The 25,433-nt window shown below is 31.8% G+C and overlaps 1 protein-coding gene across 1 annotated transcript; it reads left to right on the top strand.

Moving 5' to 3' along the window:
* The first annotated feature begins 20,006 nt into the window (after positions 1-20,006).
* On the top strand, positions 20,007-24,534 carry LOC139855725 (ankyrin repeat-containing protein ITN1-like). The gene is made up of 5 exons (XM_071844977.1): positions 20,007-20,063; positions 20,712-20,949; positions 21,007-21,365; positions 22,348-22,757; positions 23,701-24,534. The coding sequence occupies exons 1-5, from the start codon at positions 20,045-20,047 to the stop codon at positions 24,532-24,534; spliced, it is 1,860 nt and encodes a 619-aa protein (XP_071701078.1). The 5' UTR covers positions 20,007-20,044.
* The last annotated feature ends 899 nt before the right edge of the window (positions 24,535-25,433 follow it).

The following is a 25,433-nucleotide window of genomic DNA, read 5'->3' as shown; positions in this document are numbered from 1 at the left end:
GACCTTCTTCCATAAGGATTTTATGTGTGCAATACGAAGGACTTATTCCTTTAATATCATGAATCTTCCATGCAATGGCTGGTTTATGAGCTTTTAATACAGAAATGAGTTGTGATTTCTCATTTTCAGTAAGAGAAGACGATATTATTACAGGTAATTCAGATTCACCATGTAAATAAGCGTATTTCAAATGGTTTGGAAATGGCTTTAACTCTAATGTCGGAGGTTCTTCTATCGATGATTTATATCGATATCTGTCTTCTTCTTTTAGCATTTGAATTTCTTCTGTTGTTGGTTCATATCCATTAGCCATAAGTGTAGCTAACATTTCAGTTTCATCAATTGGTTCAGTTCCTTCTCCTAAAGAACATTCTCCTGTTCCTTGTAATTCTGAAAATTCTTCTAACAATTCTGCATGTGATTCTATAGTTTGAATATAATAACATGTATCATCTGCAGATTGCGGTTGTTGCATTGCTCTATCAACTGAAAAGGTAACACTCTCGTCCTCTATACTTAGGGTCAATTTCTTACCAAACACGTCTATCATTGCTTTAGCCGTGTTTAAGAATGGTCTTCCTAATATGAGAGGAACTTGAGAATCTTCTTCCATGTCCAGAACAACAAAATCTACTGGAAATACTAAAGTACCAACTTTAACTAGCATGTTCTCCATTATCCCACTAGGATATTTTATTGATCTATCGGCTAGTTGTATACTTATTCTTGTTGGTTTCAATTCTCCAAGGTCTAGTTTAACGTATAGTGAATACGACATTAAATTTATACTAGCACCTAAGTCTGCCAATGCTTCTATTGAACTAAGACTACCCAGAAAACATGGAATTGTGAAACTTCCTGGATCAGATAGTTTTTCTGGTATCTTATTCAACAGCACTGCTGAACAATTAGTATTCATAGTAACGGCCGAGAGTTCTTCCATTTTCTTTCTATTTGAGATTAGATCTTTCAAGAATTTAGCATATCTAGGCATTCCTGAAATCACATCAATGAAAGGAAGATTTACATTTATCTGTTTAAACATATCCAAGAATTTGGATTGCTCGGATTCAAGTTTCTCTTTTTTCATTTTACTCAGGTAAGGAAGTGGTGGTTGGTATAGTTTAACATAAGGTTTAGCCTTAATCGTGTTATCTTCATTAACCTTTTCAAGTACCGGTTCTTTTTTCTTATCTTGTTCAGGTTGTGGTTCTTGTGGAGTAGGAATATCTTCATTAGGAATTACAGGTATTTCAGGTGGTTTAAGTGTAATACCACTTCTTGTGGTAATAGCTTTAGCTGTTTCATTCCGGAGGTTAGCATTTGTATCACTAGGTAGACTTCCCGGTTTTCTCTCACCTATTAACCTTGCTAGGTTACTTACTTCTTGTTCCAAATTTTGAATAGAAGCTTGTTGATTTCTAAATGCTTGAGCATTTTGTTCATTGGTTTGTTTCTGAGATGTGAAAAACTGCATTTGAGATTCAACTAGCTTCGTCATCATATCTTCTAAATTCGGCTTTTTATCATCGGTTTGTGGTTTGTTTTGAAAATTAGGTCTTTGCTGATTGTAAGTATTATTGGATACTTGTTGATTACTAGGACCTTGTTGGTTGGTGTATGGAATATTTCGGTTATAATTCTGGTTTTGATTGTAAATTGGTCTTGGCGGTTGATAATTATTCTGATAATTATTTCCAGGCCTTTGGTTTATGTATGAAATATTCTCTCTTTGTTCCATTGTTAGTTCAATACTGAGACAATCTTTTGTCTAATGTGGTCCTCCATACTGCTCACAACTAATTCGTATTGAGTGTATATCCTTAGTCATCTTTTCCATTCGTCTCTCGACAGCATCTATCTTTGCTGAAATGGAATCTAAGTCATGACTAGAATCGGCTCTAGCTGCTTTAGATGATCTAACGATATCTTTTTCTTGGTGCCACTCATGTGAGTGGGAAGCAGTGTTATCAATAATTTTATAAGCATCAGTTTCGGTTTTCTTCATAATAGAACCACCAGCTGCTATATCGATGTCTTTCCTTGTAGTGATGTCGCATCCTTGGTAGAATATTTGTACTATTTGACAGGTGTCTAAACCATGTTGCGGACATCCTCTTAATAACTTTCCAAATCTTGTCCACGCCTCATATAGAGTTTCATTCGGTTTCTGTGTGAACGTAACAATTTCTCCTTGAAGTCTTACGGCTTTAGATGCCGGAAAGAATTGTTTAAGAAATTTTTCAACTAAAACGTCCCATGTATCAATCACCCCTTCAGGTAACGATTCCAACCAATCTTTGGCTTCTCCCTTTAAAGTCCAGGAAAATAACATGAGATATATCTGTTCATCCTCAACTTCTCTTATTTTAAATAGTGTGCAGATCTTATTAAATGTACGAAGATGTTTATTTGGATCTTCCTTCGGCGCACCACTAAATTGGCATTGATTAGTCACCATATGTAGAATTTGTCCTTTGATTTCATAATCTGGCGCATTAATGTCTGGATGAGTAATTGCGTGACCTTGGCCAGTGCGTTTAGCTCTCATTCGGTCTTTAATACTTAAAGGTTCCAGATTCTCCATGATTGAATTTGTTGAATCTGAATCACTAGAGGATTCTGATTTAATGGTTCGTTCCTCAACAATCTCTGTTTGAATGATTGGTGGTTCCCGAGGAAAAATTAATGGTTCAGGATCTATGAATCGTCCCTGAATATTCTCCGGATTCTCAATTTTGAGGTTGGGTTCAAAAAATGGATTATCGGAAATTTGAATTGGAGTACTTGGTCGACTGGATGACGATTCTAAAGAAAAATCAACGGCGACAATATTAGCTAGATGTCTTGATCGAGTTACAGGTGGTGAACGTACAAAAGGTGGTGAACGTTTTGCTCGGTGCATTCACTGAATATCCTATTAGTTTTTAAAAAGGAAAGAAAAATTATATAAGTTATCCAATTAATAGACTTTTCTGATTTTGCCCACGTTTCGAATAGCCAAAAGATGCAGCAGAGGGGCAGGATTCGTTTGGTCTCAATATAATTGAGTACTGTTTGGCTCCAATAACCCGGTCCACGTACAAATCCAACTATTACTACGAACCAGAAAATTTTGATGTCTATCAATTTAACCACTTAAAATAAATTTTCAAAATTTTAAGAAGTTTTAGATAAGAAATAGAGAAAATCCTAAGTCCTAAAAACTAGAATGGCGAGAAATAAGAAAGAAAAAGAGCGCGTCGATATTAAAATTGGAGAAATAAGAAAGAAAAAAAATGACTTATAAAACTTTAAAACACTCGACTAACCCAACCTTATTATTATCACTAACTTAAAATTAAAATTGCAAATTGAGATTACTAATTGGAGTGATAATTGATGCATAGGTAAAAGGCGTCAAAAATAAAAATAAGAAAGTAGCGCGTTGAAACTTAAAAAAGAACTAAAAACTAAGAATTAAAAGTTGCGTCTAAAAATATTAAAGCTTACAAGTAAAACTATATCCCAAATGGCAATATCTTAAAAAAAAATACTAAAACTTAGATAGGCGTCGCAAAATTCTAAAGCACCTAAATCTTAGTCTAAAGAGAAAGCACTTAAGGGATTTTACGAAAAAGCCTAAAAAACTAGAAGTATAAATAACTATGGCAAAAACTATGACTTAAAACTAAATACGAATGATAAAAATACAAAAATTACGAATAAACGATTAAAAAAATACAAGAATAAAAATAAGATTAAAATTGATAAAATTATTTAATTTTATAAAAATATTATTTTTATATATTTATATTATAAAAGTATTAATTTTTATATATAAATAAACTAATTATAATTAATTATTACTAATTAAATTGAAACTTAAATTAAATATTAAACTAATTAACCCTAATTGATAATAATAATAAATACTCCGTAATTAATGCTTACTAGGGTTTCTGTGTGACCTGTCTGGGCGGCTCCGCGAGTCGCGGTTAACCCAGTTCAAAACCCCCGCAAGTCGCGGAGATTGCAGGTTCAACGTGTACCAGGTTCAAATTTGACAGGTTCAGTTTTTATTATATTTTTTTTTATATTTTTCTGTTTTATATTTTCTGTTTTAATAATTAAATAAATTATTTATATAAATTAAATAAAAACTTATGTTTTAAAAACTAAAATAAAAATATAAATACTTTATAATTTTATAAAAATCTTAAAAATAGATTTATATATATATTTTTTTCGGTTTTTTTTTTTGTGTTTATGTGGCGTTTCGCTTCTTCGTTCCCCGGCAGCGGCGCCAAAAATACTTGATGTTATGCGAGGTGTATATGAAATAGCTTTATTTTACTAGGAAAAACTATTAAATAAAATACAATTTTACACAATATATTTATTTATTTATAGAATGGATATACTTAAACCTTGCTACAACACTTATAGGCAGTGTACCTAATCGTACAGTAGTGTAGTTTTTAGTAAGTTCGGTTCGTTCCACAGGGAATCTTTTAAACAAAGCTTAACGCTATATTAGTTTTAATATATAAAAAAATACAAATATATATAAGTAATATTATTATTAATGAAAGGACCGGTCCTAATCCTCCCGGACGGAGTCATCAACAGTTGGTCCCATCGCGATGATCGACTCCAAGTAATGTCCTTAAAATGAGCAAATGCACAGCGGAAGACTTAATTCGTACCTGAGAATAACATATTTTAAAACGTCAACATAAAGTTGGTGAGATATATAGGTTTGATGCTAGCAGCGTTATAACTATAGAACACAAGATTTCATATATAAACATTTTAATAAAAATATTCTAAGTGGTTGAGCACTTGGTAACCATACTTAACATTTAATCACGTCGCATATTCCCTTTATTATGAAATCTTACTACACTGTACCAAGTATAGTCACGAAACGAAGTACTGTGCAACCGTTGAATACTGGTCGTCCAGTCCGGTTGGGGTTGTCAGGCCCGATAGATCTATCAACAGGATTCGCGTTTACAATACCGCTGTAAATAACAGTTACCAAGCTACAGGGAAGTATGCCAGTGGTACAACTCAACGTAGAATATATTTTTCAGTTACTTGTGTCCATAACGTAAAACATAAAATACATGTATTCTCATCCCGAAATATTTAGAGTTTAAAAGTGGGACTATATACTCACCATACTGTATTTTGTAGTAAAAATACATATATCATCACTGAACACGTATAGGGTTGGCCTTCGAATTCACGAACCTATACCAATTGTATATTTATTAATATACATAATCGTGATCGAACAAGTTTATATATTACCTTAAATTATATACTATATTTATTTAGTTTGTGTATATAATCAGAATGTTTAATATCTTTATAGTTATATTAATAAATAAATTACTTATATCGATTTTTATATATTAATGCTTGAAAATCAAAATAATGTATTAGAACTTATATTTATGTATATATTTATATATATATATATATACTTTGATTTAAAATATACTTATATATTACTTATAACTTAATTATAATAACATTTTTATTACACAAGGTAGTATCTAATATTAATATAAATACTATTTATAATACTAACGTAGTGATAATAATAATAATAATAATAATAATAATAATAATAATAAATAATAATGATAATAGATAAATAAATAAAAGAAAACTACCTTAAGGACTCCAAAAATATATCAAACTGTCCAAGCTAGGAATCGAACCCAAGATGTCTCGCTACCTCACAAACACCCTAGCCATCTGCTCTGTTGTTGCTTTTCAATTTTTATACGCAGCCTATACTTAATCTAGTTCTTCGTTTTGAATCATTATCACTCATCATTATAAACACATTTACAGAAAACATAAACGGGCCTAGGCCCAACTTGTAAGCCCAGATAATTTAGAATCGTCCCAAAAATAATAAACCGCCCCTTCAGGGACTCGAACCCAGGACCTCTCGCTTACACCCTAACGCCTTAAACCATTGGGCTGTTGCCCATTTTCTGGTATATGATACAATCCGAAAATACATATCTAGTAACTGTTTCAGTCTTAGTTCATCTCCTTCCCAATTCCAAAACAAATCGACCGTGATCCCATCAGCAATCCATTTAAATTTTAAACTTAGTTTATTTCTGACTTTTACTGAATACATATTCATTTAAACATACACAAAAAAAAAATATATATATAATCGATTTTTTTTAAAAAAAAAAGAACCTGCTGTTCGTCGCAGGTACTGTTACCAAACCAAAAATTGATAATGATAATTAAAACGTGTTAGTTCAAACTTCCTACACGAAAGATGTTTAGAAACTCTTCTGTAAACATTATCAAATCTCAAATTCACTTAATTCGCAACACAGAGATCGAATTTAATTGAAGAACACCGTTTGACCTTATGTGTTCAAAAGTTTGACTTCCAAAATTAAGAATCGATATGAAAGATTAGTGTTTGATACCTTACAGACAGTTCAAGTGAAAGGTTTTAAACATTTTTGCATTTATAGAATTTTAATTAAAATAAAAAGTCGAAGATTTTGGGAATTGATACATGAACAGAGGATACCGACTGTTTCCAGTTTTATTTCATTCAGATGGAAGCTGTAAGAGACAGATGTAGTTGATATTTGATAGAGTAAATTTGATTCATATCGTAACAACAGATAAATCCTTGTTTTATAGCAGAGATCGTCGACATATCAAAAGGAAATCGAGCAGTGGTTAGGAAAAAAAAATTTACTCGATAGTGACAGATAACAAATAAATATTTATAAATTGATTTTTATAAAATACTGATTTCTTTAGAATCCTATGGTATATTTCGCAGGTATTAGTATTTATAATTAAATTTATTCGTATATATGTTTATATATATATATATATATATATACCATTATATATATATATTTATATATAACTGTATATTATAGATGTATATGTGTTTATATATATTTGCTTATATGTTTATCTATATAATATATGTAATTTATAAATAATGTTATTATCAATACAATATAATACTAGTATAATAATAAAATTATTATTAATAATATCGCATTACTATCAATTATATTAGTAATAATAATAATGACATCAACATAATAAATAAGAATAATAATACAGATATAATAATATTAATTAACTACTAACTATACATTTAATAATAAAAATCTTAATAATCATATTATTAATGTTAATAATAATAAAATGCATTATTTTCTAATAATCAAATTGATAACAATAATAACTTATAATAAGCATCTTTAATAATAATATTACTAATATTAACATATAGTTATGATTACAACTTTACTACAAATTAAATATAATAATTTATATTATATACTATATAACTACATCTATTGGTTATTTATTATTTATATATTTTATAAATGCTTTAATATAGAAATCTTTTATATCTAACTATCTATCAAATATCTATATATTTATCTTATTTGCTTAAATTTTGTTACCCTACATTTTTAATTCTAATTGATGACTGTATAAATATATTTTTATATTTACATTATTTATTACACATTGGTTCGTGAATCGTCGGAAATGGTCAAAGGTTAATTGATTACCTAAACATAGATTTCAAACTTTCTAGACTCAACATTACTGTTTTAGCTTATCGTGTCGGAAACATATAAAGATTAAGGTTTAAATTTGGTCGGAAATTTCCGGGTCGTTACAGTACCCACCCGTTAAAGAAATTTCGTCCCCGAAATTTGATAGAGGTTGTCATAAATAACAATAGGAATGTTTTCATGACGAATATGAGGTAATAATAGAGTTTTATCATTATTGAAGGATATGGATAAAACCATTCGATCGTGTGAAACGCACGAGTGAAGCTATCACCAAAAGAATGAAATGAATGAATATGGAATTGTTTTAACCGATGACATGATTAGAATTGATTTCCAGAATTTAAGGGATTTAAAGAAAATCTTATGTAACAAGATTTTGCTCTTCGGCGATTTAGGAAACAGAATCTCCTTTGATTAAATGCGGCAAATCTGTTGTGATTTCTTTGTCGGATATTTTATTTGTAAAACTACCCCCTTCGTTCCCTTATTTCCATATCCCACATCTTCTAATCTTTCTCCTATTTGCTGCGATTTATACTCTAGTTTCTATTTTGGAGCTTCATTCTTTCATTTCCTCTTCCCGTCCTCAAGCCAAGCGAGCAATGGTTCGGAATTCGTAGGTATAAGATTTGGAATGAACATGGCTAATGTTTTCAGAAAGGAATGGTAATGGTACGATTTTGATTTGTCAAATTACCAGAATATCCAGGAAAATAGAACTATCAAGATGATTTGTTCTTAATACGTTTCAGAATTGAATAGAATGTAAGTGCTGTGTAACATGGCACATGATGACGGTACTGTGAATCATCATATTCCATTAGAAACTTAACATGACTTACTGTAATATAATGAAGTTGATCAAGTTTCATTATATTATACTAATTCATGCATCAATTCCCAACACTACTTCAAAACATTTATATTTTAAACTTGAAGGTTTTAGAACTTAGAAACTAACACAGTTTCTTTTATGTTGTAACGCAGATGTTACGGAGAGATAAATGATCCCAGATAAGAATAGTTGTGAAAATATATCAAGAAATATGGAGAATATGTATAACGGAAGATACGAAGATATCTTATAGTATCTAAGATAGGATGATGGTGATGAATATCATCTGGAAAGATTTAGAATAATGAGTAGGGTTCTTACTAATGATTTCAGCAGGCACTGAATCATTTGGATTCTTTGAAAGAAGATTCAGTTCTTGTATTTGTTCTTTGTTTCCTTCACGGTTAGCTCAATCCGTTTTTCATTACCAAATTTGCTATCGAGTGTTTCTAACACTTCCTTCTTTATCATCAACTTTTAACCATTAAGACCATCTACAACATGCTGCTTCGTCAGCATTTTCGAAGTTAACAGATCCGAGTCATCGGTTATCAAACCGAGGTGATTTCAGGAGCATTGTGTTTTTAGATGATTAAACGCTGATGGTAGTATGGTGGAATATAAAAGGTTCTCCAGTAACGACGGCGAAAGGGTACGTATATTTTGAGATTATAATAAAAGTAATCTTACTGAGAAATCGAAGTGGAGCTGTGACAAAATCAGCTTCTTAAAAAGGAATTGTGTGGTTGTTTTTGCTAATAAATGATAAGGAATTCGACGTGGATATGTTTTAACTAAAATTTTGGTTTCGAAAGTTTTTCAGATGCATAATGTATGCATAAGTCTTTCTTCCGTAGACGAGGTGTGGCTGGTTCAACTTCTCGATCGATGTGTTTTCAAGAATCATGAAAAGATTTGAACGCGGATTGTAATTGTCGAGGTACCAATGAGGTTTAAGATGAAATCAAGTGGCAAACTTGAAGAATTGTTTAGTTTCATATGTTATAATCAATATTTTAATTCATTTTTAATCGTCCAAAGTTAGCAGTCCAATAGTCCGATATTTCAATAGTTCAATGATTCATATATAATTTAATATTTAATATTCGAATTAAATAATACGTATCGTGACCCGTGTACCGGTCTCGGTGTCGATCACAACTCAAAGTATATATATATTTTGGAATCAACTCCGACCCTGTATAGCCAACTCCCACCTTCACATATAGAGTGTCTACGGTTGTTCCGAAATATATATATAGATGGGTCGATATGATAAGTCGAAACCTTGTATACGTGTCCCGTTATTTAAAGTGCGTAAAAGTAAATAACAGAAATTAAATGACGATAAATAAAATTGCGAGAATGTAAATTGCGATAATGTAAATGTTAATCAGTTAGCTGGGAACAGTTAGCCGGAACAGTTAGCGTGAAATCCTATCACAATTTCAATTAATTAATTCGTTTGTTTCTAACACTTTTTATTTTTGTCCAATGTTTTCTTCGTTATGCCACTTGTTAGATTCTGGTAGGTCAAAATCCAAATATGTAATTTGAATGGAAATGGTTATTCTGTGGTGAACGGATACGTATATCGGTAGTTGTAAGTAGGATAGTAAATGATCGTTGAATCAGATTCGAAGAATGTACAGTGTAACTTATTAATGTGAATTCTAGATATTCCTCGGGTACTACCCACCCGTTAAAATATTTTCATCATTAACAGTTTGTACAAAAGAATTTTTAATTACAATCTTTATGAAAATATACTTGCATATATATTTTCTTCAGATGTAATTATGGATTTAATGAGTCAGTAAAATATTATACTCATTTGATTTATTGTTAGCACTTGATTACATGATCTCTAAAACATTAGAGATTACATAATTGCCATGTCGAACGAAGATACATGAGGTAGAATGATACGTAAAGCGAAGATAATCGATGTAGAACGATATGTAGAACGAAGATAAAGTAGATAGAATGATACGTAAAACGATGATTAGGCTCGAGGTACAGAATGAGATGTTGAGGCAGGTGATGTTGAAACTTGGGTTGTTGGTGGTACTGGTGTTGATGTTGGTGCCAGTGATGTTGCTGGAGCTGTTAAGTTTTGCACCATATTCTCCAAAACTACTACTCGAGCGCGAAGTTCGTTGACTTCTTCTACTAACCCTGGCCGGTTATTAGTGTGAGATGGAGGTTGGATATCTTCTCTAGTTCCGTTAATGGTAGCCTCAAGATGAAAAATTCTTGCAACGAGGGTATAAACAGTATTGCGAACAGGTTCGCCGGTGAGCGGGTCGAGTACTCCGACATTGGGCGGTAGATTCGGCTCATGATATGGAGTACCTTCTTCATTTCTCCATAGAGTAAGTATTTCGCGAACCCATCCCCACTTTCTAAAGAAATCTCGGTAGTTGATCGGTTGATGTGCTCCCGTCACACTATCTTCGGAGTCAGAGGAACTTTGTCGATTCGTGGAGGCCATCGTACGCGATCACAGAAAGATTTTTGGTATGAAAGGCTTAGTGAGAGTAATGAGAGTTGGATGGTATACTCAATGCATAATATGCATAAATATATATAGTACTAGGATTCCTTAAATTACGGAGAAATTTACGGAAAATATTAGGCAAAGTTTACCGTAATAGATACGCTAGGATATGAATTTGTCTATACATTATCAATGCAGTAAATGCAATAAGACGTGTCTAGACTTAAGCAGGCAATTCCTAAAGATGATAAGCAGATAGTTTCCGACTAGGAATGATAAGCAAAACCTTTTATCATGCAGACACGGTCAAAGTCCAGACTCACTAATGTATCCCAACAACTACTAGTCAGACACACTAATGCAATGCCTGGTTCGCTAAGACCACCGCTCTGATACCAACTGAAAGGACCGGTCCTAATCCTCCCGGACGGAGTCATCAACAGTTGGTCCCATCGCGATGATCGACTCCAAGTAATGTCCTTAAAATGAGCAAATGCACAGCGGAAGACTTAATTCGTACCTGAGAATAACATATTTTAAAACGTCAACATAAAGTTGGTGAGATATATAGGTTTGATGCTAGCAGCGTTATAACTATAGAACACAAGATTTCATATATAAACATTTTAATAAAAATATTCTAAGTGGTTGAGCACTTGGTAACCATACTTAACATTTAATCACGTCGCATATTCCCTTTATTATGAAATCTTACTACACTGTACCAAGTATAGTCACGAAACGAAGTACTGTGCAACCGTTGAATACTGGTCGTCCAGTCCGGTTGGGGTTGTCAGGCCCGATAGATCTATCAACAGGATTCGCGTTTACAATACCGCTGTAAATAACAGTTACCAAGCTACAGGGAAGTATGCCAGTGGTACAACTCAACGTAGAATATATTTTTCAGTTACTTGTGTCCATAACGTAAAACATAAATTACATGTATTCTCATCCCGAAATATTTAGAGTTTAAAAGTGGGACTATATACTCACCATACTGTATTTTGTAGTAAAAATACATATATCATCACTGAACACGTATAGGGTTGGCCTTCGAATTCACGAACCTATACCAATTGTATATTTATTAATATACATAATCGTGATCGAACAAGTTTATATATTACCTTAAATTATATACTATATTTATTTAGTTTGTGTATATAATCAGAATGTTTAATATCTTTATAGTTATATTAATAAATAAATTACTTATATCGATTTTTATATATTAATGCTTGAAAATCAAAATAATGTATTAGAACTTATATTTATGTATATATTTATATATATATATATATACTTTGATTTAAAATATACTTATATATTACTTATAACTTAATTATAATAACATTTTTATTACACAAGGTAGTATCTAATATTAATATAAATACTATTTATAATACTAACGTAGTGATAATAATAATAATAATAATAATAATAATAATAATAATAATAATAATAATAAATAATAATGATAATAGATAAATAAATAAAAGAAAACTACCTTAAGGACTCCAAAAATATATCAAACTGTCCAAGCTAGGAATCGAACCCAAGATGTCTCGCAACCTCACAAACACCCTAGCCATCTGCTCTGTTGTTGCTTTTCAATTTTTATACGCAGCCTATACTTAATCTAGTTCTTCGTTTTGAATCATTATCACTCATCATTATAAACACATTTACAGAAAACATAAACGGGCCTAGGCCCAACTTGTAAGCCCAGATAATTTAGAATCGTCCCAAAAATAATAAACCGCCCCTTCAGGGACTCGAACCCAGGACCTCTCACTTACACCCTAACGCCTTAAACCATTGGGCTGTTGCCCATTTTCTGGTATATGATACAATCCGAAAATACATATCTAGTAACTGTTTCAGTCTTAGTTCATCTCCTTCCCAATTCCAAAACAAATCGACCGTGATCCCATCAGCAATCCATTTAAATTTTAAACTTAGTTTATTTCTGACTTTTACTGAATACATATTCATTTAAACATACACAAAAAAAATATATATATATAATCGATTTTTTTAAAAAAAAAAGAACCTGCTGTTCGTCGCAGGTACTGTTACCAAACCAAAAATTGATAATGATAATTAAAACGTGTTAGTTCAAACTTCCTACACGAAAGATGTTTAGAAACTCTTCTGTAAACATTATCAAATCTCAAATTCACTTAATTCGCAACACAGAGATCGAATTTAATTGAAGAACACCGTTTGACCTTATGTGTTCAAAAGTTTGACTTCCAAAATTAAGAATCGATATGAAAGATTAGTGTTTGATACCTTACAGACAGTTCAAGTGAAAGGTTTTAAACATTTTTGCATTTATAGAATTTTAATTAAAATAAAAAGTCGAAGATTTTGGGAATTGATACATGAACAGAGGATACCGACTGTTTCCAGTTTTATTTCATTCAGATGGAAGCTGTAAGAGACAGATGTAGTTGATATTTGATAGAGTAAATTTGATTCATATCGTAACAACAGATAAATCCTTGTTTTATAGCAGAGATCGTCGACATATCAAAAGGAAATCGAGCAGTGGTTAGGAAAAAAAAATTTACTCGATAGTGACAGATAACAAATAAATATTTATAAATTGATTTTTATAAAATACTGATTTCTTTAGAATCCTATGGTATATTTCGCAGGTATTAGTATTTATAATTAAATTTATTCGTATATATGTTTATATATATATATATATATATACCATTATATATATATATTTATATATAACTGTATATTATAGATGTATATGTGTTTATATATATTTGCTTATATGTTTATCTATATAATATATGTAATTTATAAATAATGTTATTATCAATACAATATAATACTAGTATAATAATAAAATTATTATTAATAATATCGCATTACTATCAATTATATTAGTAATAATAATAATGACATCAACATAATAAATAAGAATAATAATACAGATATAATAATATTAATTAACTACTAACTATACATTTAATAATAAAAATCTTAATAATCATATTATTAATGTTAATAATAATAAAATGCATTATTTTCTAATAATCAAATTGATAACAATAATAACTTATAATAAGCATCTTTAATAATAATATTACTAATATTAACATATAGTTATGATTACAACTTTACTACAAATTAAATATAATAATTTATATTATATACTATATAACTACATCTATTGGTTATTTATTATTTATATATTTTATAAATGCTTTAATATAGAAATCTTTTATATCTAACTATCTATCAAATATCTATATATTTATCTTATTTGCTTAAATTTTGTTACCCTACATTTTTAATTCTAATTGATGACTGTATAAATATATTTTTATATTTACATTATTTATTACACATTGGTTCGTGAATCGTCGGAAATGGTCAAAGGTTAATTGATTACCTAAACATAGATTTCAAACTTTCTAGACTCAACATTACTGTTTTAGCTTATCGTGTCGGAAACATATAAAGATTAAGGTTTAAATTTGGTCGGAAATTTCCGGGTCGTTACAATTAAAAAGGGGGGTTTTTACCGTTTAATGACCGGTTTGTCGATTTAAAACTTTAGTTGCAGTTAAAACCTAATGTAAAATATTAAATAAATAAAAGACTTAATTTAAAGCGTAAAGTAAATAACGATAATGAAATTGCGATAAATAAAAGTGCGATAAAATAAACTTGCGATAATTAAAAAGTACGATAATTAAAAGTGCAATTAAATACAATGACAATAAATAAAAGTACGATAATTAGAAGTGCAATTAAATAAAAAATAAAGGAAATTAAATATGAAATAAAAGAATTATGCTTATTTAAACTTCCGTAATCATGATGTTTGACGTGTTGATTTTAGTTTTATGCCCATGGGTTAATTGTCCTTTGTCCTGGATTATTTAATATGTCCGTCTAGTTTTTGTCCATAACAGTCCATCAGTCATAAATATAAAGTGCGAGTATCCTCGTCAAATTATCCTTATACCCGAAGTCAAATATTCTAACTAATTGGGGACTTAAACTGTAACAAGATTTTAATACTTTGTTTAATAATTAGACCAGGTTATCGACTGCGTGTAACCCAAGGTTTTAATACTTTGTTATCAATTATGCCAAGTGTCCTTGTACATAATTTCACCCCTGTTTTAATAATTCTAGTGACTATTAATCCATTCCCGTGTCCGGTTAAATGAACTATTATTCGTACATATAAATACCCCGCCCATCGTGTCCGATCGAGTGTATATGGTTATTTATAGGGACGTCCAATTGTAAATCTTTATATTAAAATTAACAAACTATCATTTAGTTAAACAAATATAAAGCCCATTAATAGCCCATAGTCTAATTTTCACAAGTGTCGTTCTTTTGTCCAAACCCCAATTATGGTACAAAGCCCAATTACCCAATTTTAATATTTAGCCCAACATCATGATTACTTCGTTTTAAATAAGCATAATAATAACTTAGCTACGAGACATTAATGTAAAAAGGTTGAACATAACTTACAATGATTAAAAATAACGTAGCATTACACGGACAGAATTTCGACTTACACCCTTACAACATTCGCTAACATACCCTTATTATTGGAAATTAAAATTATATATATATATATATACGTTTTTGAGAGATAGATAGAATTGGGATATATAAAACTCGAAAAATGCGTGGCCTTTTATAGGCAGTTTGGGACCAGGTATCTCCGCGAGTCGCGGCTCTCTTGTTCTTCAAACTCCGCAAGTCGCGGAGTTCGACTTTACAGCTCATCCATTTTGGATCTTTACTTGCCGACGGATTTTAATAATATAAATATATAATTTATATAATTAATTATATATTATATTATATTTATATACATAATTAATTTGTAACTTTTGGTCCGTTGCGTCGAGCGTTGAGAGTTGACTCATGTCCCGGATCCGAATTTTCGAATGTCCTTGCGTACAATTTAATATCTTGTACTTTGCGTTTTGAATCTTGTACTCTTGTAATTTCGAGACGTTTCTTATCAATAATTGGAACCTCTTTGATTGTATTTTGTACTTTTGAGCTTTTTGGTCGTTTGCGTCTTCAATTCGTCGAATCTGTCTTTTGTCTTCACCTTTTATTATTTAAACGAATATTACTTGTAAATAGGACAACTGCAACTAAAAGCTTGTCTTTCTTGAGGGATAATGCTATGAAATATATGTTCGTTTTTAGCATTATCAATACGCTAAGATATGGATTAGCAGATATGCTAAGATATGAATTTGTCTATACAATATTCATGCAATCCAGGCAGTAAGATATGTCTAGATTAAGAATGATAAGCAAGTGATCCCCTAAGAATGATAAGCAGGTAATTTTCGACACGAAATGATAAGCAAAACTTTTGACATGCATACACGGTCGAAGTCCAGACTTACTAATGCATCTAAACAACTACCAGTTAGACACACTAATGCAAGACCTGGTTCGCTAAGACCACCGCTCTGATACCAACTGAAAGGACCCGTCCTAATCCATCCGGACGAATACATTACATTTGGTTACATCGCGAGGTACTTGACCTCTATATGATACATTTTACAAACATTGCATTCATTTTTAAAAGACAAACTTTCATTACATCGAAAGTTGACGGCATGCATACCATTTTCTAATATATCCAACTATAAATGACTTAATAATAATCTTGATGAACTCGACGACTCGAATGCAACGTCTTTTGAAATATGTCATGAGTGACTCCAAGTAATTTCTCTAATGAGGAAATGCACAGCGGAAGATTTCTTTCATACCTGAGAATAAACATGCTTTAAAGTGTCAATCAAAAGGTTGGTGAGTTCATTAGTTTATCGTAATCATTCATTTTCATCATTTAATAGACCACAAGATTTTCATTTTCATTTCTCATAAATATACGTCCCATGCATAGAGACAAAAATCATTCATATGGTGAACACCTGGTAACCGACCTTAACAAGATGCATATAGAATATCCCCATCATTCCGGGACTCCCTTCGGACATGATAAATTCGAAGTACTAAAGCATCCGGTACTTTGGATGGGGCTTGTTGGGCCCGATAGATCTATCTTTAGGATTCGCGTCAATTAGGGTGTCTGTTCCCTAATTCTTAGATTACCAGACTAAAAAGGGGCATATTCGGTTTAATAATCCAGCCATAGAATGTAGTTTTAAGTACTTGTGTCTATTTCGTCAAACATTTATAAAGCAGCGCATGTATTCTCAGTCCCAAAAATATATATTGCAAAAGCATTTAAAAAAGGAGCAAATGAAACTCACTATACTGTATTTCGTAGTAAAAATACATATGACGTCATTGAACAAGTGCAAGGTTGGCCTCGGATTCACGAACCTATATCAAGTATATATATTAAAACATATAATTAACATGTAATAATAATCAAACCAGTTTATATATATTAATTATATAATTTATTATTTATTATAATGTATTTGTTATTTTTAAATGTTACATATATTATTCAATATGCTCTTTATATATATAAGAACAGTTTTAAATAATAAATTTTTACTAAGTAAATACATTTATTAATTATATATTTTAAACAATTAAATTTAATATAACAATATATATATATATATACACACAAGTAATATTTATATATATACCTACACATATTTATATATATACATATTTACAAACACTGGTTCGTGAATCATCGAGATTTGTCAAAGGGTAAATGAATACATGAACATAGTTCAAAATTTTTGAGACTTCAATATTACAGACTTTGCTTATCGTGTCGAAATCATTTAAAGATTAAGTTTAAATTTGGTCGGAAATTTTCGGGTCGTCACAATTTAAATCCTAAATCTAAACCTTAAATCTAAACCCTAAACCCTAAATTTCTAAACCCTAATATCTAAACCCTATAAACTCTAATATCTAAACCCTAATATCTAAACCCTAATAGTTAAACCTCAACATACGCTCGAAAAACACGATAATTGTTATATATTACTTTTTCGAGCGTTTTACCGTCAAAATAAAAACATTTATCACAAAGTGTCTTTATTAAATGTTCATATTTTCATCACATCTATAATGTTTGTGAACAAAGTTTTTTTAAAAAAAGAAAAAAAAAGTTTTTGCTTCCCCCCGATTGGTTACTTCCCTCTTGATCCTACCACCATATATATATATATATATATATATATATATATATATATATATATATATATATAGGGAGAGGATCTAGTAAGAACTTTTTTAGTGTGAGAACTCTAGGAACTCCAAAATACACCAAAATACACTAAAATTCGAGCAAAAAAAGGGGAATTTGAGCAAAAAAAAAGGAAAGTCGAGCAAAAATTAAAAACACGGACGAACAAAAAAATCATAGTCTAGCAAAAAATATATATATATTTTTTTGGTTCTAATACCAAAATGTAGAACACAAATTGTTCAAATATCGCATTTTTTGTTCGAATATCAACGTGTTCTACATTTTTTTGTTCGACTATCAAAAATGTAGAACACAATTTGTTCGCCCGCCTTTTTTTTTGTTCGAATATCACTTTTTTTGTTCGCCAGTGTTCCATTTTTACTCGAATTTCACCTTTTTTGCTCGAATATCTCTTTTTTGCTCGAATTTCAGTGTATTTTTGAGTTCTCGGAGTTCTTACACAAAAAAAGTTCTCATTTGATCCCTCTACTATATATATATATATATATATATATATATATATATATATATATATATATATATATATATATATATATATATATATATATATATATATATATATATATATGTTTATTTAATATTATTATTTTTATGCCTTTATTAATCACAAATTTTAATACTTGAAAATAATAATACGAATTACTTCATATTAAATCTATTATGTCAATATTTATGTAACTATATCAATATATCAAAGGGTCGTCTAGCGGTATTGAGGAGCTAGAGATTGAGGTCTTAAGTCTAAATGTAGATCTTATTTATATATTCATGTATATATGTCTTTTATATCTTTCTTTTTTTTTTTTTTTTTTTTTTTCAAATGTATGTCAAATTTATTAAAATTAGAAATTGTTCTTCATCTTCATATTAAATACTATGTACTACTTGAATATTGAGTTTTCAATTTAAACATACATAAGTCATTTTTAACGTGTGTTATGAGATACGTCAAGATTTATTTACTGAACTCATAAATTACTTAAGTATTAGAATTTGTATTTATACTTAATTATTTAATCTAATAATTATTAACTGTTTGTGTTTATAAAATAACTAGTAATTGGATTGGATTAACCCATCCAATTACAAAATTATATTATATTATTAGTAGTGGCTGCCATTTTTGACTAAATGTATCGAACGACAAATAGTAAACATATTTTTTATACGAAACGTTGACGGATGCTTGCGTTGTTATTAGTAATAGAATTATAAACTCTAATATGTATTCACATTCACATACTCATTAGTTGTATGTTGATAATGTTAACGTGTATCATAAAGTTTTATGTCAGTAAAATCCTACGGTATTTAAATTAAGTTTAAGAATAAGACAAATTACAAGAAAATTGAGATTTACTGAGTCACTAATAATACTAAATTGGTTACGAAATCAAATTAGTGATCAAAATAAGTTGTTCACTTCTCGTCACTATAGATTCGTTAAAAATTATTTCTATAGATCAAAATACTGAAATTGGTCACCATAATGACCATTTGTTTGATCAATGACCAAAATTTAGTGACAAATTTTTTAATGATAATAAAATAGCATTATTAGTAATCAAAATACTTAAATGATACGGAGTAATTAATATTATTAGCAATATTAGTGATAAAATAATACCATTAATACCTAGTTATCTAAAAATATAAAGTCTAATGCTAACTTATTTGCGAACCCCGTACGAAACCTTTAAATACGCGAGGAAGTCTAAAACAATTCCCAAATGCAAACAACGAAATATACGGCAATGCCACTCGAAGGAATTTCAAACCAAACTCACCGCATTCTTCCATCTCCGGCCGCTAAACTCAATCAATAATCACTAATTTTTGAACACGTACAATTATTTCATTTCTTCTAATAAATTTACACAACCATGAATACCGTCTTCGAAGGTAACCCTAATTTCATATTCTTTCATTCCCATTTGTTGTTATTACACATTGCGACACCATATTGATTGATCTGCAGCTAATTTCACAAGGAAAAATATTTTTTTAACGTATCCTACTTTAAATATTGTTATAACGGGTACCGATCTTTCGATAATTCCATAGTTGTTACTACCATTACGATTATCTTACTACGTTAGAATAACCATTCTTTTTACAAAACTAAATAAATGTTGGTATAGTAGCTGCGATATCCTAACAAGAGGTCAGTCCAAACCTCACTGACAACATATGCCTAGAGAAAAAAGTCGGAAATGATCACGGGATAATCCACTTCAGTGGCGGATCTAGGATTCGTAGTCACGGCTATCACTATTTAAAAATTTAAAAGCTCAAAAAATTTTACGCTTATACAATGGTGTCACTAGTTAAAAGCCCCCCAAAAAAAATTCCATTAGATGCTGATAGCCCGTGCTACTAATGCTAACACTATAAGTCCGCCCCTGTTACGGTTAGGCCACGTACATCTAAGTAAAAATACATTTCACCTCCCTAATACCTCACATTAGTGGGATTGGTTATTGTTGTTGTTGTTAGAGTTAAAAGTGTAACTAACATAAATTGTTGTTGATATCTAATGATTTTATGAAGGAGATGAGAGGGATCTCGAAATGGGTTCGGATTCGGCTCCGAATTCAGTACGACATCCGTCTCCCTCGCCTTCTCTTAGGTCAATAGATTCGTACCCTTCTCCTTCCCCTAGAGCACCTGCATTGGTGGTATCCAATTCAGGCAAGTTTTTAAGATCCTCATCAAATGTTGCAAAATTGTTGGGTGCTTCAAGTTCCGGTAACATGTCGAACGTATCAGCTTCATGCAAGTCACTATCGTACACAAGTTCCAATAAGTCGTTATCTGGGTCTTGTTCATCGAAGTCGTTAATGAGTCAAACTGGGAAAACAAAGTATGTAAAGCAAGTCACTGGGAAACACAATGATACTGAGCTTCATTTGGCTGCACAACGTGGGGATGTGATTGCAGTTAAACAGATTCTTGATGAGATTAATGAACAAATGTTGAAGACTGTAAATCGTGCTGATTTTGATGCTGAGGTGGCGGAGATTAGGGCGTCGGTGGTGAATGAGATGAATGAATTGGGTGAAACGGCTATGTTTACTGCTGCCCAAAGAGGGTATTTAGAGGTTGTGAAGGAATTGTTGCCTTACACGACTAAAGAAGGACTTTGTTTAAAAAATAGGTCCGGCTTTGATCCGTTACATATTGCTGCTAGAGAAGGTCATCAAGGTAATAATGTTGTAAAAAGCTTGCCAGATTTTTTTATATTTGTTAATTTAATTCGCTTATTGTTGTCCACGAATGAGTTTACTTTTCTGGTTGGAGGTGGCAATTTCGGCCCATCTACTTATTAGCATGGTTGTAAACGACGTCCGTTGTGTCTGTTGCGACGCTCGTTGTGGCGTTTTAGTGACTAGCCCATCTCGACCCGTCTCGGTGTCTAATAAGTCGGCCAACAATCTTAATTCGGGTCAATGTCGGGAAAGGTCGAGTCAACGTCGGTCAAAAGATGAAAATTCGGTTAAAATCAGTCAAAAGTCGGTTAAATCGATCAAAATTGACGTTGTTTAATGTTACTTTTTTTGTATTATATTAGCGGCTAACATCAATTACATGTATATAAACTGGTCAACGAAAGTTTTTTGGCTTTAAATTATGTGTAGGTATATATATATATATATATATATATATATATATATATATATATATATATATATATATATATATATAAAGTCAATGTCAGTCAACGACGTCCGTCTCAACCCCCGTCTCGACCTTTTAAGGTCCCGATCGTCTTGACCCCGTCCCGTGTTTTTTTAAACCTTGCTTATTAGTGAGTTGCTTTGTCAAACTGGTAAAAAGAAAGAAGCTAAACGGGAAACAATCAAATGGATCAAACGGGTTGAAAGTGCCCAAACTGAAATGTTATGATAATAAACCTCATAAATCATTATATTATAGTGTTAGTATATATATGTATTGAAGTATCATTGTTTTTTATCATCTATACGCAAGATATTTTATCAAAAATTAAAACTTTCTGAAAAAAGGTATTTCGGGTCGACCCAAGTTGACTGACCCATTATGATCATACAGAAACTACTCACTTTGACCCATTGCGACCACACAAAAAATCACTTGTTCTGACCTATTACCCAGCAGGGCCGTATCACCATCTCCACTTATTACAAGTTAACGTTGCAATATGCAGAGATTGTGAAGATCTTTTTGGATCATGACCCCGAGCTAATCAAAACAGTCGGCCAATCAAATTCAACTGCTCTTGTAACTGCAGCTGTAAGAGGACATTTATCTGTAGTAAATGAATTGTTATCAAGAGATTCAAGTTTAGTGGATATCACGAGATCGAACGGAAAAAACGCGTTACACTTAGCCGCTCGTCAAGGGCACGTGGAAATAGTACGCGCGCTGCTCAAGAAAGATTCACAATTGGCTCGAAGAACCGATAAGAAAGGTCAAACTGCTTTGCATATGGCGGTTAAAGGTGTTAGTAGTGAAGTTGTTAAATTGCTTCTTCAGGCTGATCCAGCTATAGTTATGTTACCGGACAAGTTTAGTAACACGGCTTTGCATGTAGCTGCACGAAAGAAGCGCGTTGAGGTATTAAATATTAATCAACTTGTAACAAACTGATTGATTGTAGATTTTCAATTGTAGTAGTGCAATTATTGGCTTATTAGATATAATTTTATTTGGTTTTATATGATAATTTCAACCCCTTTACTTATGGACGGGTCGATTTGGGTTGGGTTCTGTATTTATCAAGTCCAGTCGAAAAGGAAGCTAAAAGGGGAATCGGGTCACTTTTTTGAACTGGTTGAAAGTCAACATAAACATTTTTTATCGTTTTATTTAAAGACTTTGATTAATTTTGTAATTTATATTGTTTTATGTGATTAAAAACTTTAGGAATTGGCTAGAAGTGGCGAGTCAATCTGACCCAAACCCATTTCGACCTGTACTTGAACTTGATAATTTGATACAAATAGAACGTCTTTCTTTTTGAAAAACTCTACTCTGCTAAAATATGAATGGCATATGCAGTTGACTACTTGACTGCATATATGATAGGTGCAGCAAGCAAATAAAATACAATTAAATAATGTTTTTTTGGAATGTTTAACTTTCTTAGATATTAGTTGGCTCGCAAAACGGGTTGGAAACTCAGGTGTACAAAGAAAAGATAATTTCAGTTGGGTGCACTTAACATTAGTAAAAAACTCATCACTTAACGGATAAGCCTTTTCCATGTTTTGAACCCTAAACTACAAATTTACTTACTGAATTAAAAGGTGTACAGAAACACAGATCATTAAGTGGAAATTAACATGCCCTAAGATATGTTGCTAGAGAGGTTTGAACTCGAGACCTCTTGTTAGATATCAGGAACCCAACCACTAGGCTAACTTAGGAAAGTTTTGGGAACTATCTTTAAATATTTTTACTAATATGTGGTTTTCAAGAATGATGGCCAGTTTTTCAACGAAAACCGCTAATTCATACTCAATGCCTCTTGAATACTGATATAATTTGTTTATTGCAGATTGTAAGTGAGTTATTACTTCTGCGTGACACAAACGTAAACGCCTTGACCCGAGATCACAAAACAGCCCTCGACATCGTTAACGGGCTCGCATTCTCAGAAGAAACTTCAGAAATCATCGAAATACTATCCCGTTACGGAGCCCTAAAAGCAAACGACTTAAACCAACCAACTAACAACGAGCTAAGACAAACCGTCACTGAAATCAGAGACAATGTCCACAACCAACTAGAACAAGCCCGAAAAACAAACCGAAACATGACCGGTATCGCAAAAGAGCTTCGTAAACTCCACCGTGAAGGAATCAATAACGCCACTAATTCAGTAACCGTGGTAGCCGTACTTTTCGCGACGGTTGCATTTGCCGCCATTTTTACAGTACCGGGTGGTGTTGACGAGCGTAACGGGACTGCAATTATGGTTCATAGTTCGGCGTTTAAAGTGTTTTTTATTTTTAATGCTGTTGCGTTGTTTACGTCGTTGGCGGTGGTGGTGGTGCAGATTACGGTGGTGAGAGGGGAGATTAAGTCGGAGAGACGGGTTGTTGAGGTGATTAATAAGTTGATTTGGGTGGCGTCTGGTTGTACAACTGTCGCGTTTATATCATCGTCGTATATTGTGGTGGGGAAACACCATAGATGGGCGGCGGTGTTGGTGACGGTTTTTGGGACGGTTACGATGGCGGGTGTTCTTGGTGGTATGACTTATTATGTTGTCAAGTCAAAGAAGCTGAGGAGAAGGAGGAGGAAGTCGAAAAGCGGCAGCGGCGGCGGCGGTTCGTGGCGGAACTGGGAATTTTCTGATGCTGATGTGAACCCAATTTATGCAATTTGAATATGTTGTTTTCTGGCTGTATACAAATTGGAAATCTGTACATGAATGTGTTGTACAGGCTCTTCATTTACATCTTAAAACATGTTTAGTGATACATGGTATGTATTCATTTTATATATGTGGGTACCTCGCTATGTTTGAACCTGGATATTTTTAACGTTGATGGTTAAGCATCAATTCGGTGGGGTTTTTTTTCGAAAAAATGAAACTTTATTAAAAAAAATAAGAAACCTTTCATTAAACAATGAAAGAAACCTACAAACAAAACATAAACCAACTAACCCAATAGACAACAACAGAAACCTACAAACGATGTTAGTGTTTTTTCTTCAACACTGACGTTCTTATTCATAAAAATCGGCTTGAAAAGTTTACCGTTAAGGCGTTAACTTTAGTAAATTGAACAGTTTTGCCCGCACGATTGGAGAATGAAAGATACATATCAACCTCTACTGCCGAAGTAAGATCCAAATCATCATCGCCGTCCACTGTAACCATAGTACTTTTTTCTGAAGTTTAAATCCGTCAACATTCGAGCCATCAACCTCGAGACATTAACCTCATTCGACATCTTCGAGATGTTGTTTTTACCTCCCCACACGACCACTTGGACTCGAGATTCTTCACTATATGCAACATCGAATATTTCTAAAGACATCGCAATAAGAGCAATACATAGCCCCCACGAGCTCGAAACGCCATTAGAAGCCAACTTACCAAGATCACGACCAACCCCAAAAGCAACCAAGAGGCATTCTTGATCCTCTGAATCCGCCACAACCGGACCATCTGAACGCAACCGGGTTTATTGGAACAAACCGCATCAAGCAGCTGGTTTCACTCAAGCCAACACTACCAAACATGGACACTTGGTTTGTAAGCTATTGCATTGACTTTTA

The sequence above is a fragment of the Rutidosis leptorrhynchoides genome, chromosome 6, assembly GCF_046630445.1.
Source record: "Rutidosis leptorrhynchoides isolate AG116_Rl617_1_P2 chromosome 6, CSIRO_AGI_Rlap_v1, whole genome shotgun sequence".
NCBI lineage: Eukaryota > Viridiplantae > Streptophyta > Magnoliopsida > Asterales > Asteraceae > Rutidosis > Rutidosis leptorrhynchoides.
This window is presented reverse-complemented; position numbering and strand designations above follow the sequence as displayed.